The sequence below is a fragment of the Rousettus aegyptiacus genome, unplaced genomic scaffold (assembly GCF_014176215.1).
Source record: "Rousettus aegyptiacus isolate mRouAeg1 unplaced genomic scaffold, mRouAeg1.p scaffold_m13_p_6, whole genome shotgun sequence".
NCBI classification, from domain to species: domain Eukaryota; kingdom Metazoa; phylum Chordata; class Mammalia; order Chiroptera; family Pteropodidae; genus Rousettus; species Rousettus aegyptiacus.
This window is the reverse complement of record NW_023416309.1, coordinates 33,922,980-33,944,302: the sequence shown is the minus strand read 5'-3', so window position 1 is coordinate 33,944,302 and position 21,323 is coordinate 33,922,980. Positions and strand designations below refer to the sequence as shown.

Sequence of the window (21,323 nt, the reverse complement as noted above, 5' to 3'; positions counted from 1 at the left end):
ACTCCCACATTTGTTTCAGGTCGGTCTTCTCTGTTTCCCTTTGAAGATGCCTTCCTGGATGACAGTCATGGTGATCAGTCCTTGTCATCTGGCTTAAGTTCTCCCACTCGCTGTCAAAATGGGGAACGAGTAGAACGCTACTCTAGAAAGGTGTTTGTTGGAGGCCTTCCTCCTGATATCGATGAAGGTACTATGAGTTCATTAATGACTTTATAAAGGCCAAGTTTGTTCTTTGTGCAATCTAATCCTGCCTCTCCTCTCCAAAGCAGCTTTAGGACATTCATATCGTAGTGTGCAGGAGATGAAAATATTCAATAGATGGAACAGTAATAGATTGTATACTGTAGGTCTTTTGTTTATAAGTGTTTATTTTAGCAATCTCCCAACAGCTTCCTATTTCCTAGTTATTAATTTGGAGATAAACTTTAAAATAATAATGAAAGTTAATATTTATGAAACTTTTACTGTAAGCCCATTATTGTGCTAAGTAGTTCACATTACAGTATCTCATTTAATCCCCATAGCTATCCTATAAGACAGCAGTTCCCTATCTTTTGGTAGCAGGGACCGGTGATCCGATGAGAATCTAATGCCCCATAATCTGTGGTGGAGATGAAGCAGTGATGCTGGCACTGGGGAGCTGCAAATATTGATGAAACTTCTCTTGCTTGCCCTCTGCTCACCTCCTGCTATGTGGATCTGCTATAAGAATATTAAAACAGCATTGTTTCGCCAGCATTATTCTAGCTATGACATTTCTTATAGTTTGTTATGATTTTTTTTCACGATGAGAAAAGAATCTCTAAAAATAGTTTTATTTTAGACTCACTACTTTAAAGTTGTGCATAGCTGGAGACTCATTTCCCTCCAGACTATTCTTGTTACTAGTGTTAATTTCATCTATCGATTATATTTTTCTTTAAGACAAAGTTTTGATCATGGCTGAAAGAGTGGTAGCTTAAGCCTGGATAGGAACCAAATTATAACTTGATTTCAGTCAGAAGTCAGATGAAAAAGATAAATTTATTGAACTACAACTTTTGAAACAACTCTGTAAGGCATATAGTATGATAGAAAGAGGCTTTTACCTTTTTCTTGTCACCAAATAGAATTGCCTCCTTATTTTCCTTGCTCCTCACCAAAAGAATCATATCTATTTGTAAAAGAATCTTAGAGATATAATCTTAGTTTAATAATAATAATCTAAGGTAAATAATCTTAGAGATTTTAGAGATTATGTCATGCAAATGAAAGTATATTTTAAATATTTCGTGTACTTTTTGCCTTTTTTTAAACAAAACATTCCATTTTTTAGAATTTTCTTTATACTTGACAGAAAGGTCACCTTATCTGATGTCAGTTTTTTTTTCTTCCAAAATCTTTGTATCAAGTTTATTGGCAGTGAGAGGAAATGAATTATAGTTAGAAACACGGTTGAAAATGAATAACCATATGTACCTCCCAAATAATGGTATTTCAATTAGTAGGTTTGCCTTCTGTAAAAATGCTTTAGTTAATAGTACTCAGAGTATTTTTTGTGTAAAAAGACATGTTTTATGCTTTTTCATTTGCAATATTCTTTTCTCTTTTGCTAAGATTCCTTCTTTGTTTTGTAGATGAGATCACAGCCAGCTTCCGCAGGTTTGGACCTCTAGTCGTAGACTGGCCTCACAAAGCTGAAAGCAAGTCATATTTTCCTCCTAAAGGTAATGCACTTAAAATGTTACCACTATCTGCTCATTAATGTCTCCACTGCCTGCCTATTGGCGAGCTAGTACAATAGTTAAATAAAAGACAGCCTTTTAACTCTTAAAATAGCTGTTGACTTTTTTCCCCAATTAAAAAAAAAAAACATTTTAATGTTGATGATCTTTTTGTGTCTTACTGTTTTTACTTGGAGACTATTCCCTCAAGTACACACTAATTTCACGGCATATATTTTATTGACAGTGAGGTCCTGTGAGTCTGTTGTAAATGAGCCCTGGGCTAACTTTTCATTATTTGAGAGAAAAAACCTAGAGTTTCGAGGAATGTTAGCAATGAGAGAAGAAAAGTTATTTTGAGTCAAAGTTTATTTGTATCCCATAGCTCTGTGGTTTTATAGATCTTATAAACCCCCAACTTGGAATACCTAGTGACTGATGAATGGCATTATATGAAATTACTTTTATCCATGTCTATATCTCAAGTATGTTGATGGTTGGAGAGCCAACTAGCAAATTTCATGTGACCTTGCTTCCCTTATTTTTGGTAGGCTTTTTTTTATTATTGAGGAGGGCACGAAAATATATTACTCGTTCACAGTTTGTCATTTCTGCAGAATTTAGGGATCTTTTCTGGTGATATTAACTCTGAGTATGTTCCTGAATTTATATAGAAGAGTGTTTTGGATTAAAGAGGAAGTTTTCTTCTCATGTTTGTAGATATGTTTCAAGGATGTCTTTCATTCCTAAGGAATTGTTTTTTGATCTGTATTACTATGTAACATCACTCACCCCTGGAGTCAAAAACTTGTCCTTCCTGTGCCTTTTACAGGAATCGAATTAGCTTAACTCAGGAAAGGCAACTGGCTTCCTTTTATGTTTGGTTTCTTTGTCGCCCATACTTCTCCCCACTCTCTTTATACCCTATGAAAATAAGTTATGCATTAAATAGAGGGCTGTTTGTTTGCTTTTAACATTCTTTCATTAATTATCTCCAGGAGCTTTTAAAGTTAAAAAAATTAAGTTTTATATTAATCAAAAAAGATAAAAATCATTTTAACTTTTATCCTAAATCTACTTCTCTCAGCTATAATCACTGGTTACATTTTATTAAATATCCTTCTGATATCTCTTTATGAGTATATACATTTTCATGAATTTTAAATTTTGCATGAACAGGATCACATGATACCTGCTGTTTAATAACTTGCATTTCCCCCCAACAATATCAACACCTTTCTATAAGAAATGTACATTATTGATAATGACCTTGTTTTATTTAATCAGTCCTACTGATGATGGGCATTTAAGTTGCTTCCAGTTTTTTTCTCTCATGGAAGATGCTTCATTGAATATCCTTTCATCTTTTTGCTCTTTTAACATAAAAATTATCTCTTAGGGTGAATTTCTAGAAGCGAGGTACATGTTTATATATATTGCTGAGCTGCCCTTAAGAAAGGTCATACACATTTCATGTTCCCGGTAATAGTACCTGATTTATAAAACTCAGTTTTATTGAGGGTCTGGCTATATAACTCTTTTTCAATCTTTGCCAATCTAATGGTTAAAAAATATGTCTTTTGGGGGCATTTTTTTCTCTTTACCGGCCATCTGAATTTATTTTACCTTTTTATATTGACATCTCATTTCCCTCTCAAGTATATGATGGTTTAAGGCACAAGAAAGGATCCAGCTTTATTTTTCTAGGTAGCATGCTAGTTGTTTCAATAGTCATTTATTGACTATTGCATGTTCTCCTTATTGATTTTGAATCATTAGAATTGAGTATTGATTGATGGCTTCTGTTTCTCAGTGAAATGTAAAATTTCTCTAGAACTGCTCTGTGTAGTGTCATGTTGCTAAAAGGCAATTGAAATGTGACTAATTCAAACTGAGATATGTTGTAAGTGTAAAATGCACACTGGACTTCAGAGACTTAGTTTTAAAATGGTAAAAGATCTCAGTAATTTTGTTTACGTCTTAACATGATAATTTTTGGATATATTAGATTAAATAAAATATTAAAGTTAACCTCACCTTTTTTTTTTTAACCTTTTTTAATGTAGGTTTTGGAAATTTTTAAATTACATGTGTGACTCATATTTCCATTGGACAGTACTCCTTCAGAATGGGGATCAGCAAACTACCTGTTTTTGTATGGCCCCTAAGCTATGAATGGTTTTTATATTTTTTAAAACTGTAAAAAAACACACACAAAACAGAATATGTCACAGACTATATGTGGCCCTCAGATCCCTTTACAGAAGGTCTGTTGACTCTTGCTCATTTAGCTTCTGAGACATCCAGTGACAGAGGAGGCAGTTTATTTCAGAATAAGTCTATATATTTGTAGACCTAACTAATTATTAAATTTTGTTCTTCTATTGATTCAAATGCTTCCCTACAATTTTTACCCATCTATCTTTTGGTACTTAAAAGACTATCATATTTTCTTGTAAGTCTCCTCTTTTCTAAGCTAAATATTTTCACTTCTCTTAGTCATACCCTATGCCTAATGGCTTCTAGACCAACGTTCTCTTTGTCTGTCTTTTCTTTATATGTGTCACTTTTACAATATCCTACATTTGTTACTGAAAATTGAAGGAAGAATGTTTGGGTTGGTCTGAGCAGTACAGCGTTTAGCATCTCTATAAACTCCATGGTTTTTGCTACCACTCCTATATAACAGCATAATAATACAGAAGTATATAACATCAGAGCTGGTCCCCTTATTTTACAACTGAGGTTAAATGTTGAGATGGACTAGTGAGACCAGGCTAAGAAGAGAATTTGGATCTCTTGATTCTGGTCCTCAGGCTTGCAGCCTCAGAGAGCAGATTGCCTTTCTGGTGATTGGGGTCAAGGAGGAAGAATAATTATTATACTATTGACTCCTGTTGTGTTTTGCTTTTAGCTAAAGTCTGAAGGTTGACCTATTTGGGGAGGACCTAAAGAAATGTGGTGTTATTCTGAGACTGAAGTTAACTTTTAGAATCCATGCCCATTGCTTTGAATGTTGGGAACATCTAGGTAGTTCACCCTAAACTATTTTGTGCCTTCTTAAGCATGCCCCCCTTGTGCTATTTATACTTTTCCTTAAATTCCTTAGGTTTTAATTTAGGTTCATGCCTTCTTGGTAATGCCTCTCTTTCTGGTTGTACTTTTTGTTATGTCACCTTAGGTTGGCCATTAGGTACAGTTAATTTGGCCATACATTTTAGGCTTCCATATATGTAGAGAGGAAAGCACAAACCATTCACTATGAAGTCCTTCAGCCTTTTTCTCAGAAAGCGTATGCCTAATAAAATAAACAGAATCATTTATTCATCTGTCTATCTGTACAGATATGGAGTAGGGTTTGTAAAACCATCACCATTTAAATGGACTGTGGCGGGCTTAAAATCCACATAGAGAAACAGTGGCCAGGCACATCAACTGTCCTCTTAAGTGCTGTTGGGATAACTGAGTGGGAAGTGATGGAGGCTGGGCTCTCCCCAGCACAAGGACCACTGAGGCATTTGACTAACCATTTGAAGATATGCAGAAACTTCTCGATCAGTTTGTCTGTGGGCCATAAGCAGGTAATTGCTTGGTGTTCTTCAGAGCACCACTGAGAACATGGAAGGTTAGGAAGTTATGACCATCAGATTGTGTGTTCTCATGATTTCTTTTTGACCTCATGAACTCACAGTCCTGTAGGAGAGATAAGAAAAATAGTCAGGGGTGGCTCATAGTGTAGTGTTAGCACGTCTGCTTTACATGCAGAAGGTCCTGGGTTCGCACCTTAGGTGGAGCCACGAACCATACCCCAGGTGCACCAGGCTTTGTGAGCGCCTGGCCCCTCAAATGCACCTGGGTGCCAGGCCCTGGGGGTGCGCCACGAGCTTGTGGGAGGATACACCCCACCTTCAGAGATCCAGTTCTTAAGGAGAGCTGGCAACATATGTAGGTCAGGGGTGGAAATGTGTGTGGGGGACGGAATTAAAGAGGGGAAAAGTATTTTAAAAAGAAAAGAAAAGAAAAAAAATAGTCAAATGGTCACAAAATAAACACAATCGCAAACTGTGGTAGTTCTCTAAAGGAAAAATAGAGAATACAGTGAGAGACTTTTTTAAAAGAGGGATATCAGCTTAGATTGGAGATATGGAGAGAGCTTCTCTGAGAAAATAATAGTTAAGCAGACCTGGAAATTGAGGAATTGGCTAGAAAATGTAGGGAAGCAAGCTCCAAGCAGAGGAGTACCATATAGGAAGTACTGAGTAAGAAAAGGGCTTGATACTTTTGAAGAAATGAAGGAAGTGTGGTTGGAATGCTATGAAGGAAGAGAAAATGATGAAGAAGTAGGATTTTTTTTTCCTTCCCTAAATTAGTTCCCCAGAAAGAGTAGACATGAAGATATTTGTGTGATGTTTGTCTTTGGGGTAGAAGGAGAATGGAGTTAGGTCCAGTAGAAGTGTCAGTTTAAAATACTTTATAGTAGCTATGGATACAATTAAAGCAGTCTTACATTGTGTTTTCCACATTTAGTTCTAGATGATTAAAAGAAGTCCAACTCTAATCAAAATATTGAGGAAAAGTTTCCTGAGATTGCATTCTCATGCATTTTAGTTCTGACACAGTAGACCTGAAATTGTCAGTCCTGGAAAGAGAGCTTCTCCCAAATGTTAGGGCATGATTAGAATACTACTGAACATCATTATGTTTATAATAGCTTGGGGTCAGGTAATTTGCAGATAGTTGTTGAAAAGGGGTGGCAAGAGAACAGAAGAAATGCAAACAGAGGACTTAGGTCCTAGTACAAATGATCATGCAGCATTGGGAATATCGCTCCATCTAATATTTATTGCATGTCAGTCTGTATTTTATATATTTTTATATATATATATATTTACTTATTTATTTATATATATATATCTTTGGGGGGGATGTAATAACAGCAGACATGCAATTAATTTTCTAATCTCCTTCCTCATATTTCTACATAATTTTTACATTTTTAAAAAGGATTGTCTAACCTATAGTTTGTACCATAATTTACTTTCTTGTTGGTCATTTAGGCTATTATAATAATACTTCTGTAAATTTATCCTTGTATATGGTGTTTATTTCATATTACTTTATTGAGGATGAATTTTCAGAAGCTTAACCAGAATTAAAAGAAATGAAAATCTTAATGACTCCGGATTTGCTATCACATGGCTTCCCAAAGCAGTTTTCTTTATGAAGTTCATGCTAATTTGGACATCTGCTACAATTTTTTTTTTTGGTTTAGTTTCAAGTCAAATAAATGGTACACTGCAGTTGCGAATTTACCTTTCTGCCTGTGTGTTTGAAAATAATGGACCCCTGCAGAGGCCAGGAACCACATTGGTATGAATCTTATACTTAAAGTGTTTAAACCTTTTTCTCTCAGGTCTCATCTATTGAATCTTGGGTGTTCTTTGATGTCATCTCCCTTCATTCTGTCTCTGGCCACACTTTTTTGCTATTCCTTGAAGTCAACTACGTCTTCTCAGGGCCTTAGTACTTCCTTTTTCTTGATTTCCTTATCTAAAATAACTACCCTTCTATCTTCTTGCTCTCTATGCCTCTTACCCTCATTTTATTTTTCTTAAAACTGTTTTTCATAACTTGAAAAAATTGCATGTTTTTCTATTTATTTTCTAGATTGGAATGTAAGTTTTAATGAGAGTAGGATTTTTTTTTGAACATTCGATATTTTTATTAATTTTATTTTAGCATTTTATATACTTCTCTACCTTTCTTTTAAGTTAGTGTGACAATTTCCATCATAAACTGTTTAAACAAGAAGCTTTGGTCAAAAATGGAATTAAATAGCAAAAACAAAAAACAAACAAAAACCCAAAACCGAAACGAAACCCAATCACTGCTGTTTTTTATAAAACCAACACTTTCACCAATTATATTCAAACAAAAACACACAAAACATTTTTGCGATATGTGTCTTCAGTGTTTTTTTGTAGCTGGCTCTTTCCACCATTATGCAAATGGCAGAGCTGCCATCCTGCGGTTTGTCAGTCTGTCATGCAGGATCCGGGAGGCTCACTCAGCTTCACATTACGAAGTCCCTAGATAGACGACTCTAAGGTCTTTAAATACCAAATCGTCATGGCCTCATTGATGCCAGTAGTGCAAAATTTGAGACAATCTTGCTTGTCCACATCATAAATAGATTCTTGAGTGCTGCTATTCAGGTGCATTGTCTTCAAGGCTGTATTATGGTCCTCAATCAAGGCCTTCCCGTTGCCAGAGCATTCCATGGCAGACACGTTCTGCCAAATTTTGGAGTGTCTAGCTTGGAGATGGAAGTCAAGCAGCTACGGTCATGATAGTTAAAGAGCACTGGGCAACAGTCATGGCCAGCAGCTACAACGCTATTCTTCGAGACAAATGACACACTCAGGAGGAGCAAGAACTGTTTTCAGAATTGAGAACTGCATGCTTTTTAAGGCACTGGCAACGGACCTGGTGCTGTCATGGCTGGCCTGGACCAGGCAGCTCCCACTGGCGGAGAAGCTGACCCCATGTACACAGCCACCAGTGCCACTGCCACCAAATTCTGACATCAGCTAACCAAAAGGCTTCTTGCTGTGCCAGAATGTGCTGGCTGGCTTTTCATCCACTTCTTTAATATATGCAGAAAACTCTGCATTTGAAATCACATGATCCTGCTGCCAGCAAAACATCGTTGGGATGCCAATCCAAGCTGAGGACTGTGGAGCGAATTGGCTTTTTAATGTGCTTGCTTACCCACCAGTCATTTTCGAACTCAATGTAACAAACAAAATGAGTCATGCTCCACTTAGCACAGCAAATTTATTCTCTAGCGATGACCACTTGACAAAAGAGGCTGTGCGATTAGTTCTCAGGATTATCAGGGTTGGCTTCCAGACACCGTCTTTCTGACTCCAGACATAGGAATTGTGGTCAGTCTCACAAGTGACGATGCAGTCAGTCGCTCTTGGGATCCTAGTTGATACATGTGATGTGTCCATTCTGCTCTTTGACTTCATGCGCTTTTACCCACTGGCTCCCGTTACAGAGGTAGACTTCATGATTATTGGAACTAAAGGCAATCCGAGTACTATTCCTATTCCAGGCATGATAGGTGATTTGCTATAGTAAAAATTGATGCAGGGACATTATTCTTAGCATTTTCAAAGAGTTAAAAGCTGGGGTCAGGCAGTCTGGTCGGGCTTGGAACAGAGAATTCGTGGACTCTGGTCCATGAGAACAGGCTCCAACCAAGAGTAGGGTTTTTTATGTTTTATTCACTGCCATATACCCAGTACATTGCATACCTGCCTCAGTGACTGGCCCTCAGATATTTGTTAAATGAACAAATTTTATCTTTGCAAATGGTGAGTTCATTACTTGCTTAAAGAATACAGTCCATCAAATATTAGACCCAGAAAGTTCATTAAAGATTATCTCAATCAACCCAATTTAAACTAAGACACAAAAAGATGAAGTGTCTTTTCCTAAGAGCTCACAGCTTTTGTAGTATTTTCCCTGGTAAATTGTAAATGAAGTTATTTTTATTTGTTTTACTAGTATGTGTCATTTGCGGGAAATGAAGATGGTTTTAAATTATATAATATGATAAATTATGCCATTTTTTACAAGACTATATTTTATATAGAAATTAGCATCTTAAGCTATATGACCCATGATACACTTTCATGGCTATTTCAAATTGAAAGTGGTCCTTGGCTTTATCCTGAACTCTTCTATTCAGTTATTCATATTCACATAGCTGTGGTACTTCCAAGAGCTGGTTTAAGATGAGGTTGTAGGTCTGAGCTGTACTTTGGCTATAGCTTAACCATGGAATTCTGCATCTTGGGTGATGCCACACCATTTCTGGATGTGAGGGCACTGTTTTGTAGTTGAGTTTTTTGACTACAAGGATAGGAGGTTCTCTTGTGCTACCTCAAATTTGGGATGTAGTTATATGTGACAAGGAAAGCCCAAAAATAGGAGCTATGATAGAACCAGGTGTCATGGAGACTGTGCTAGGGGACGGCAGGCTCCAGGGATTTGAACAGTGGGAGCTGTTAATTCTTTATTGTAATGCTACACCATTATTATGACTCAGCTCTTCTCTGCATATGTGCTCCTCTCTGTTTGTGCTTCCAGTGGGCAAATTGTTTTCATATTTCTAGCTGAATTCCAGAGAGTGGGAGTCTGATTAGCTAGTTCATCTTTTAATACCTAGCTATGACATAGGCCATCTTAATGATAGTGGCCCTTTAACCCTTGACTGCTTAATAAAAAAAAGGAAAAGAAAACAGTTTAATTCTGCTTCCTCGAATATGGGGCTATGAATGTGGCAGCTAGGAAGATAAGTTGGGCATGATAAACTCCGATGATGTTAGATATGCTTAGTATAACCTCTTTCATTGCCTCCTAGGAGAAAAGCCCACATACAAAGTGGCAGTCAGTAGAGGTACAAAAAAATGTCTCCCCACCCTGAGCCTCTTACCCATGGTTCTGTACTAAGCAGCTGCTACTGCTGCTGCCAGTAGTCTCACCTCTTGTGGTGGGGCTAGGGCCAGGGAGAGGAATTGGCATCTCCTGAGCAGTAAGCACAGCTGCACTACCGCTGTTGGCAGAGCCTCCTGGGGCAAAGGCAAGGATAGCAGCCAGCTGCAGATGTTGGACAGGAGATTGGCCATGTGGCTCTGAAACTATATTCAGAAGTCAGCAATGCTGGCAGTGGAATGGAGGAGGCTGTCATCCTCAGCCCTCTTGGGCAGCCAGCTTCAATTCTGGCAGTCCAGGAGCACAGTATCTAGACAGACAGTAACAATAACAGGCATGCATATATATGCAAAAGAGATCCATGCCTTGTGCTCTGATGATTCCCACCCACCTTGAGTAAACTGTGTACTTCTGAGTGGCTATTTCTACTAGTGATCATATATTTCCAGGCTAGCTTGACTGCTGGTCCTTGTGACCTAGGTCATACAGTTGTGGAAGTTTATATAGTACCAGCATGGTTTGTGAATCTGGCATAAAGTAGGCCACGTGGGATCAGATCGACTTTGAGCCAACCAGCTAAGGAGATACTATTTGAAGAACAGGAAAGAGGTCTCTAAGTGGACAAAAATAGGTCATTGTGAAGCTGCAGTGGGCTGGATTTAGGCATCTGTTTCTTTTTCCTTCAGTTTGTCTAAATCTGGCTTTTGAAAGGAAAGTTTTCAAACTTCACATTTTTTTCCCTTGTAGCATAAGTTGAATGGAAATAAGTCAGTGTTGTTTTAGGCCCAGATTCCAAGCGTTTCCACCTTTCGCGTTACATAAACCGATCAAGTAGGGAAGCTAAAGGATTTAGTCAGTAGTTAACCTTTTTCAGTTTGTAAGCTTTTGAGTAATACTTTGATCCACTCCCTTTGAATGCAGGGTTATAGTACACATACTCTTCGGTGAATCCAACATTTTCATATTTAATCAACTGAAATTTTCATTCTCAGAAAAGGCTTTCTTATAAAAACATGAGAACTGCACCGCAGAGCCACAAGAGTGGCTTCTTGTTTTGTCCTGTTTTGACAGGTGAAGCAGCATCCTATTGTTGCTTTTAAAAGCTTAGCATATCCTCAGTTTAAATTGTTTTATTACTTGTCTCATCTACATTGTTTTGAAAATGAACTATAAAAGTCAGTCTTCGATTTCAAAGCATTTGTGGTTTGAGGGACTGTATAGAAAGGAGTAGCCAGTAGGAATTTGCAGGGCACAGGACAAAGCCTGAGCAGCCACATAAACAACAGAGACATCTTGTAACCTGTCCCAGCAATACCTGTTGTGCTATGTCCAAGCAGAGGTGCTAAAAAGGGAGGGGAGCCAAAACCATCTCTGATGAGGACTTTCTCTGCAAGGGAGTAGATTTCAGGAAGTGAAATGGAAGGTGCAAATTTGGCAGGCTGCAGCAGAAAGAATGTTTTAGAAGAGGATGTAGCTTGGAATAGGACTTGTTGACAGGAATTGGATAGGGCTAAGGCTATGAGCAAGGGAGACCAAGAGAGGATATGTCAGTTGAAAGAGTTTGAAGTGGGAAGCTGAGTGAGAGGATCTGGTGAAAAGTTTTGAAAGCTGAGAGCAAAGACTTGGGTTGTCTTTCAAAATAGAATGGATAGCTTTAGTCTTGAGAAGAGGAAATAGTGGCACAGCAAAAACTCATTGATAGCAGCATTAAGAACTCATTGGAAGTTTATTAAAGTGCAAGGGGAAAGAGAAATTAGATTGTCAAAATTCAGGCAATATACAAGCAAGGCTAAAGTGTCACGTGCAGGGAAGTATCTGCTGGTTTAAAATGTAGAATTCGCCACTTGTTTGATGCCGAATGAGAGACAGCAGCAAGCATTGGGGCAAGAGCTAGGTATTTGTGGACTCAGGTATGGGCACTAGCAGATACTACCTATATGACATTAAGCAAATTATTTCATCTCTGAACCTCAGTTTACTCATCTGAGTTAATACTACTCAGGGTTAATACTACTTGAGTTATTAAAAAGATTATGTGAGACAGTACACATATCTACCAACACAGTACTAGGCTAAGTGGTGCTAAGTAATATTAATGTCCTTCCTTCCCCTTGGTGAAAATGTCATGCTTGGTAATAATAAAACTGCCTGACTAGTTTGACCAGTTTTTTTCCTACACCTGTAGTCTGGTTTCAGCTTTCCTGGTCAGGAGCTTGATAGAACTGACTGTGACTAGAATGAACAGATTGACAGATTTCACAAGGACCTCATTATATAGGGAATATGTGGTTACACCAAAAGAGCAGACTCAAATGCCCAGGTCACTGCCCTGGACTGCTGCACTTTTCTAAGAGTCCAGGAAGTAGATTGCCAGTTTTCAACTCTGAGGTAGCTCTATCCATCAGACTTATTTTCATGTCCATTCCTACCTTTCCGCATCCCTGCCTGCCAAGTAACAATCCCACAAAGAAAGTTACTAGTGTAATAGAAAACACAAAGCAGGCTAGAACCACAATGTTTGAGCCTCAGCCCTATGTGGTAAGTATAATCAAAGAAATATGTTTATTTCTGAATCTAATGGGAATGTTTAGAAATCCATGGATTTGGGCAGTACCTGCAGAGCCATCTCTACATCTTACCTTAGGCTAATTTTTTCCCTTGGAATGTGCATAATTTTTTCACCTATGTCATGTAGTTAAGGCTTAATAGGTGCAAAATATTATCTGGCTCTTGTGCTACCACCTATGGAAAGTCTTGCCAGATTTTTCTATCCATGTCTTCGCTGAAAAAGAAAATCTGTCTTTTTTCTATGAAGTTCAACTTTTAAAAAATCACCTTTTAAAAGATACTTTTTAATATCCTTAATGCATTTGTTTCTAGATTAGGGTTCTTTATATACTTATTCTTCATGACTTTCTTGCACTAGTTCATATATTCCTTGAAAATAAGGATTTGATCATGTCAGTATTGCCCTGCAGTCCCTAGGGTGCACAGTAAGTGCTCACTAAGTCTTAGAGATCAGATATTCTCATTCAAGAGAAAAATGAATAAGGAATCCAGTTTAGAAACCTGCAGTGTTCTCCGGCAGCAGGCAGGGGTCGATGAGCTGCTTTATCTCTTCCCGCTCACCACCCCCAGTCCTACACTCTCTTGAACTCTACTCAATGTTTTCTGAATGTGCCGGCCCTTTGACCCTTCCATGCCTTGACCTGTGCTCTTTTCTGAACTTGGAATGTCCTTACTTCCTAGGAAAGTAATTCTCTTCCAGCTCAGATATAGCCTTTGCACTATAGCTTTCCCTGATTTTGGACACCTCTGTGTTCCATTTGTCTCTCACCAGTGTTGTGTAGGATATACCCCCAACATAGCACTTTCATGTTGTTTCTTAGTTATTTATTTACAGGTTAAATTTTATATTTTTCCGGGGCAGGATGCTTCCTTGGTTTATTCATCTTTGTAGCTTCAGTGCCTAGTATCATGCCTTTGTACCTCTTAAATCTGTTTGGTTCTATTGAATTGAATCCAGAGACAAAGACTCCTGAGGCAAACCAGGTAAGTCTTCTGACCCGAAAGCCAAGGTTAGAGAGAATGTTTGGAACAGATGTCCTGTGCCAAAAAAAAAAAAAAAAAAAAAGTCTGAACTCAGGCAGCTCTGGCTGGAGAGGTGCCCTTCAGGTCTCTCTAGGAAGGTCATAGGAAATCAGGGAGCCCGGATTCCGTGCGGGGCAAGATCTCTCTCTCTTTCTGTGTGCAGATCATGAATCCTTCCCTCTGGAACTTTTCTCACTTAATCAGAAACCGGCCATTGCTCGGTCAGCCACCATATTTTGAAGGCAGCTGCAGTTCAAGGCACAGCCCTATTAGCTGGAATTATTTTCCCATTGAAGTTGATGTTAAACATGTAAATCACTAAGAACATTAGTTGATTTCAAGAGCTATTGGGTCTTTCAAAAAACCCTACACCTCCTTTAGAGAATAGGAGAGTATATTACCCTCTTCTCCAGAAAGAGTTTGTGGTTTTTAATTTTTTTTCACGAATTTTTATTTTGAAAAATTTCAAACCTACAAAAAAGTTATATGAATAGTACAGTGAATATCTATATGGCCATCCTTTAGATTCACCCGTCATTAGCATTTTTGCTACATTTACTTTCTCTCTTTTCTGTCTATATGTGTATATATACATGTATATTATTTGATGAATCATTTGAGTGTAAGTTGTAGACGTCAAGACCCCTCACTCCTATATGCTGTAGCATGCTCCTGAAAACAAGAAATAGCCAGATTGTTCCAGTAATGTTTAAAGAGCCTTTTTTTTTTTTTTAAATCCAAGATCCACTCAAAGTCTGGTCTTACATTTAGTTGTCGAATCTCTTTACTCTCTTTTGATTTAGACAGTTTCCTAAGCTTTTTGTCTTTTGTATTATTTGTAGAGTCCGTGCCAGATGTTTATAGAACTTCGCTTAATTTGGAATTATCTGATTATTTCCTCTAAATGAGATTCAGGTGATGCGCTGTTAGCAGGAAGACTGCGTAGGTGGTGTGCTGCACTGAGAAGGACACAGTGCAGGATGATGGCGCGCAGTGATGTCAGTTCGATGTTGTTGGTGATGTTCAGTTTGATCGTTTTTGTTATGGTGTTACCTGCCAGATTCCTCCATTATAAAAATACCTTTTTCTCCCATTGCAGTACTGATCTATGAAGTGATGCTTCAAGATTGTATGAATAGTGTGTATCTCCTCCCCAAATTCACCCAATGATTTTAGGATATATTGACAGTTTTTGCTTAAGTTTATTATTACTGCGACGGTGACATTTATTTTATTAAAATTTTATTTAATTTAGTGAAATCTGCTCTTTAACACCCTTAAGAGCCTTCATTCTAAATAAAACTTAAAAATACGCTGAAAACCAATAAGTATCGTTTTTTATATGGCACATAGTAAACACTTAGTAACTGGTGTCTGTGGTGATGAAGTTGGTGGTGATTGTTATTTGTACTAGCAATCGGTGAAAAAAATTATAACATAAAAATTTATGTATTTAAACACTCAGGAAGCTTTGTTTTTGAAAGGTAGCCAAGAATACTCTGGAGGTTGTTATACTCAATGTGTTCTTAGGTATTAAGAGGAAAAAATTCTTTTAATTAAATTTTCCATTCAAAACTCTAGCCAAATAAAATGGAATTATCCCAATTTAGCATTCCCCCCTCTAATATTTTCCTATTTCTCTCTACCCCAGAGAAGTACATTGGTCAATCCAGGCCTCCAAAAATCCCTCACTGTTCTGCCCTTCCTCCCCCAGCCTATTTGGTACCAGTGAAAAAGCAAGCAGTTTTCTGCCGTCCATCCTGCCTGTAACCCAGGTTCGTGATGATGACAGTGCCAAGAGTTCTTTCTGCTTCCCCAGAGCTCATATTTCCACCCACAGACCGACTCGGAGTTGAGGGCCTCCCATAGCTCACTACACCTCTGAAGTCCCCGTGCACTCCTCAGGTACTTGGGAAACAAGGTCACCATTTCTGAAGCTTGAGGAGTTTTATAATCCTGTTATCTCTTACTGACTCACAGGGCAAGGGAGAATAGAGGGAGTTTATAATTTTTGGCCAAGTTTTTAAATTCCTTTCAAACAAATAGAAGAACCTACCATCATAGGGACAGTTTGATGAGATTGATTTATAGTTATAACAGGCTTTTATTTAAAGAATGTATTAAAATCAGCAAATAATACCACATCTGATAATTCTCCTGGTAGAAATGGCCAATGATATATGAAAGCAAATATTCAGTCACTTGATTGCTTATTTACAGTAATAGTCATCCTATTATTCAAATAACTTTAAGGTTTTTTTTCTTTAGTATCTAGATTATTGCCCTTTATTCACCAAATGCTTGCAAATGCTAAGTAGAAAGTATATAGTATTAATTTTAACTCTAATTCTTATACTGAGAATATGCAAAATGACAACTTTATATATCATGTAGATAACTGAAAATGCAGTAAAAGAAAAGTTGACATTTGCATGATATCCTGGTTTACAAATCACCTTTACATATATTGTCTCACAACCTACATCTCTGTAAGATAATCAGGACAAATACTTAGTTTCTTCATTTCACAGAGGAAAGAGCCAAGACTCAGAAACTTTGTTAATAAATTTAAAAGTTCATGGCTCCACCACCTACTTGGTGACCTTGAACAAGTCTCTTAATCACTCTGTACAATTTCTTTAACTGTAAAACAATTTAAAATAGTGTCTACTTCACAGAGTATGTGTGAAAATGAAACACATTAATATGCATAAGGCACTTAGAATAGTGCCTAGTGCATAGTAGATGTTCAATAAAGGCTAGTTATTAGTTGTTATAACTACTCAGCTAGTAAATGTTAGGACCCAATTCCAGACCTTCTGACTCCTAGAACCTTTTCATAGTACCATCTGGAATTTGCCCTTTAGTAAATCGTTGATTTAATTTCTGTCTCACATTGGTTTTGTTATTCTTGAAGGGATATTTTTCTGCTTGGTTTACTTAGACCTTAAATTTCTGAAGATCAAAGGGAAATGTGTTTGAAGGAGTCTTCCTGATTTTCCTTTTAATTCTCTGATTTCTATTATCATCTTCGTTTGCTTGACCTTGAGGTATCAGAAGGTATTTTAGTAGGTGAAGGTATCATAAAATTGTTTTCAAGGTTAGTTTGGATGTTTCTGGCAGATTTTGTTTTGGTTGGAAGGCCCGAAGTAGGAAGTAGAATTGAAGGAAATTGTTGGACTTGAGTCACGCATCTTATCTGTAGTGCTTAGAGAATATTGTCATTATTGAAAGTGGCAGCTTGCTGACCAGGGACTAGAGATGATTTGTTGTAAAAGAGCCATCCTGAAGAAATTGGTAAAGTATTATTGGCCATTCCCTAAGAAAGGAAAATAAGTTGTAGATATTTTTCTCAGTAATAATATTGTAGCAGGCTTTTACTTGTGACTCTCAGTTGTTTTTACTGTCTACTGCCAATGTTGACATTTATGACTGTGAGATAGGCCTGACTGAAAATCTGTGTGTGTTTGTGGTAGCTAGTCAGCTGCTATGGGGAGACAGACTTCTTTTCCTGATGCCCGAGTTGAACCCAGCACAGGATTTGATCTGGAAGATAGAATAGGGCAGTGATGTACAGGAAAGGTGCAGTCAACCTTGTGGCCTTCCGGAGGCAAGGAGTGGGAGAAAGCACCAACTCTCTGAGCATGCCTCATCCCCAGGCCTTTTCGATGTGCCTGTGCACAGTGATCTCAGATAGAGTCCTCTCCAAGAACAAGAGATCCTGTATACCCCTTAGGGTCTTTGTGGAAGGTCTGTACCAGGATTTAACCTGGTGAGGCAGGGTTAAGAGCACGTGCTAAGACTTTTTCTTTGTGATACTTGCATCTTTGAACCCACTCATCTCTTTGTCAAGTGGAATTAATGTTCTCACATTAAATGAAAACACTGAATTTTTAATAGATTCCCTGGGGCTTGGTGATAGTTTGATACTGTTTCCAAAAGAGAGAAGATATGAAGAAATGATATATTACCTTTTGTAGTTTTGTAGTTAGGTTTTATTTTTCTTGCCTGGCCACCTGCTGAATCCTCCAACTCCTCTGGCCTGGGAGCAAAGCCCAGAAAACAGCTCTGGGTCCAACCAGATAGGCAGCCTCCCTCGTGCAGCTACACACCCATTCCTGTGGGTTTGTTTGGTGGCTTCTGCCTGTTGCATCGGCCACTCTTGGTGTGCTGGGTAGTGGTTGATCTTTTTCTTCCTGCAGTGCTTCCTTGGATGTTCTGTGTAATAGATGAAGAGTTTGGAGAAAAGGATTTAAAAACAAATTAAAAGTACCCATTATTCGTTACCCACTGCCACTGTTATTACGTGCTGCCCAGGACTCCGGAGAGCTTTTCTTCGAGGCCAGTTGATTAACACCTTTGTTCGATGTATGAGAATCTTCTGAATATATCAGAGTTCTTATCCTTTTCCACCAGTTACATCTTTCTGTCATGAAATGCACTGGAGGAAAACTGTGTTGGTGATGGTTTCCTCTGAAGTCAGTAGGAGGGCTGGGAGTAGAGGGGATGACTGAGAGACTTAGCAAAGCTAGAGGGGTTGTAGATAGGTTGAAACTTTAATACTTAGGCTTAGACTAGCTCACAAAGGGCCTTTGCTCAGCTGCCATTCATGAATACCAGTGTGGCAGCAAGAGCCAGAATTGGCCCCTTGAATGTCTGTTATCCTCTTTGATGTCATTGCTGATTCTCCCAAATCAGTCCTTGCTCCTGAGCTCCCATGGCACTTTTTGTCCTCACTTATCTCCCTCAGCTTTGTAGCAAGTAGTTAATTGTCTAAATGTCTGTTTCTTCTACCACATAATTTCTTAACAGCAGGAACCTAGTCTTATTCACCTCAAATTTTCTCATGATCCATAGATTGTGTCCCACTTGCATCAGTTGCTCAGTAAATCTTACTGAATTAAACTGAACAAAGCTGGAACAAAGTATCCATGGAAAACCTCTAGCTAGTGGCTAGTGGCCATGTTTATAGATTGTATACCCTGTCATGAGACAGGGAAGTATCCTTGGAGAAACAGAGCATCATCATCAGAAGTAACTAAAAGTAGCACACTAGCCTATTGGTAGGCCTTTTTTTTTTTTTTTTTTTGGACAATTTTCATTGAGGTGTAATTTACATATCATATAGTTCACCCATTTTTTCCCATATTTTTTATTATTAAAAATTATTGGAGTGACTGACATAGCAAAATTAAATAAATTTCAAGTGTATCATTCAACAGTAAGTTGTATATATCAGTTGCATTGTGTGTTCACCACCTAGAGTTAGATCTCCTTCCATCACCAAATATTTGACCTCTTTTACCCTTTTCTACCTCTCCCCTCCCCACCTTCCCTTTGGTAACCACTAATCCACTGTCCATGTCCAGCTGGCTAAATAGAGCCTTCTGGGCCAGGATCTTAAGAACGTTCCATGTGCACTGGAGAAGAATGTATAAGCTGCTGTTTTGGGATAAAAGGCTCTGTAAATGGCAATTATGTCCAGTTCTAATGTATCATTTAAGAATGTTATTTCCTTGTTGATTAGTTCACCCATTTAAAATATATAGTTCAGCGGTTTTCAGTATGTTCACGAAGTTACGCAACCATCATCATAATCAATTTTAGAAAACTTTCATTACCCTAAAAAGAAACCGTGCGCCCTCATCCTTCCAGTACCCTAGACCTAGGCAACCACTAATCTATTTTTTTTTTTTTGGCTCTGTAGATTTGCCTATCATACAATACATCGTATTTTGTGCCAGGCTTTTTTTATTTAGCATAATGTTTTCAAGGTGTATCCATGTTGTAGCATATTGCAAGCCTAAAGCGAGGTAATATCTGTAGAGCACCTAATACAATGCCTGGCACATGAGGGTCTCAGTGACTATAACTTCCCTATCTCCCACTTCAGGTGTTTAGATTTTAGTCAGAATTTGCCAAAGTAAAACAAGAGATAAAATTTTAATTGGTACTTTGGATTTAATTTACTGATTTCCTCCCCTACCCTTTTGTTTTTATTCTCCCCAAGGCTATGCCTTTCTGCTGTTCCAGGAGGAGAGCTCAGTACAAGCTTTGATAGATGCCTGCCTAGAAGAAGATGGGAAACTATACCTGTGCGTGTCAAGCCCCACCATCAAGGATAAACCGGTAGGCAATATGCAGGCAGCTGTTGTTTTTCTAGAGCACATGTGCAATTGGAATAGCTGATGGCCTCCTCCTTGTAATGAGAATGCTGGTAACTAGGATCCTCTTACCCGGGGTGACCTTGCTATGCTGTAGAGCTGGACTGTTGTTGGTGGGAAGCTAGTAACAAATTATTCAGTATTTCATTTTATACCTTTGGGACTGCATGTAAACAAATATGCCCTGTCTTTCACTTTACAGCTCTTTTAAGCTAATTCCTGCTCAGAAACTCCAAAGCGAAGTAAATAATGCTCTTAATGATTTTGGGAGCTGGTTTCTATTATTATTTCAGATCAAGGACAGGAATAATTTTTTTTTAAAAGATCATAATTGTCCATGTTTATGTGCCTTTGAATGCAAGGCATTGTGTTGGGTGGTACCCACAGCTGGCTAAATGGAGCCTTCTGGGCCAGGAGCTTACACTGTAAAATGGATAGTTTCAAACAGGGCAGGAGAGGGGAAGGACAGAGAGCATGGATCCAAGACCATAAATAAGTTTACACTTATACAGAGTTTGTGGATAGGCATTTGTGGTTGCTGAACCAAAGAGTGTGAGTGAGTAAGTTATCGAGTAAGAGAGGAAAACTGCTTCCTTTCTCCTGGCAGAGTGGGTATCAGTGGAGAAGGGGCAAGACTATGATCCGAGCAAAAGAAAAGAACTTGGTTAATTTGGGAGAAGTAGAGCTCTGTGGGAGGGGTGAGTTTGTATGTCAAGACCTGGTACTATGAGTGGAAAATAGAGTAAAAATATTGATGTGGACCAAAGCGTCTATGTGTCACGGGGCCTGCAGCATCCCATGTAAGACTTAACACTGGAGGTGTGGGGCTCGCTGGGCAGCTACATTTCATTTTCAGAAATGTGCATGAGGAGGGACTTGAGATCAAACATAGAAGCTAGGGTGTTGACTCTAGAATTTAAGTATCTGCTTGGCTCCGAATAAGTCACCTAATCTTGCTGAATCTTGGTTTCCTCATCTATAAAATGAGAAGAATAATGATACCTCTCTGGGATGTTTAGAGGCTCTGATAAGAAGAAAATGAATACGAAAACATTTGATGAGGTCAGGTATTTGTATAAATTTAATTGGATGGTGCTATTAGCCTAACAAAGTGCCATAAATCTCAGGAGAGCAAGGTTAGAGCTTATCTACATGATAACATTTGTTGAAAAAAATGGTGACAGCTAGAACGAGGCTTACAATGATTGTCAAAGAATGATGCTGGAACTTGGCCAGCTGTAAGGAGGGGACTACAATGTGTAAAGCAGAAGAATGGGGATATTGAGTCATGTTAGAATAATTGATGCAGAAAAAGAAGCATGGATTTTAGCGAGTGTGAAAGTGCCTCTATAATTTTCAA

The 21,323-nt window shown here is 38.2% G+C and overlaps 1 protein-coding gene and 1 pseudogene across 8 annotated transcripts in view; one reads left to right on the top strand and one right to left on the bottom strand.

Moving 5' to 3' along the window:
• CPEB3 (cytoplasmic polyadenylation element binding protein 3) overlaps nt 1-21,323 on the top strand; it is a 160,567-nt gene that overhangs the window by 93,129 nt on the left and 46,115 nt on the right. For all 8 annotated transcript variants that reach the window (XM_036223523.1, XM_036223524.1, XM_036223522.1 and 5 more), the window contains 3 exons: nt 20-187; nt 1,617-1,706; nt 19,810-19,928. In XM_036223523.1, coding sequence (XP_036079416.1) covers nt 20-187; nt 1,617-1,706; nt 19,810-19,928 — 377 coding nt within the window. The remainder of the gene's footprint in view (nt 1-19; nt 188-1,616; nt 1,707-19,809; nt 19,929-21,323) is intronic.
• Nucleotides 7,675-8,827, bottom strand: LOC107514005 (annotated as a pseudogene).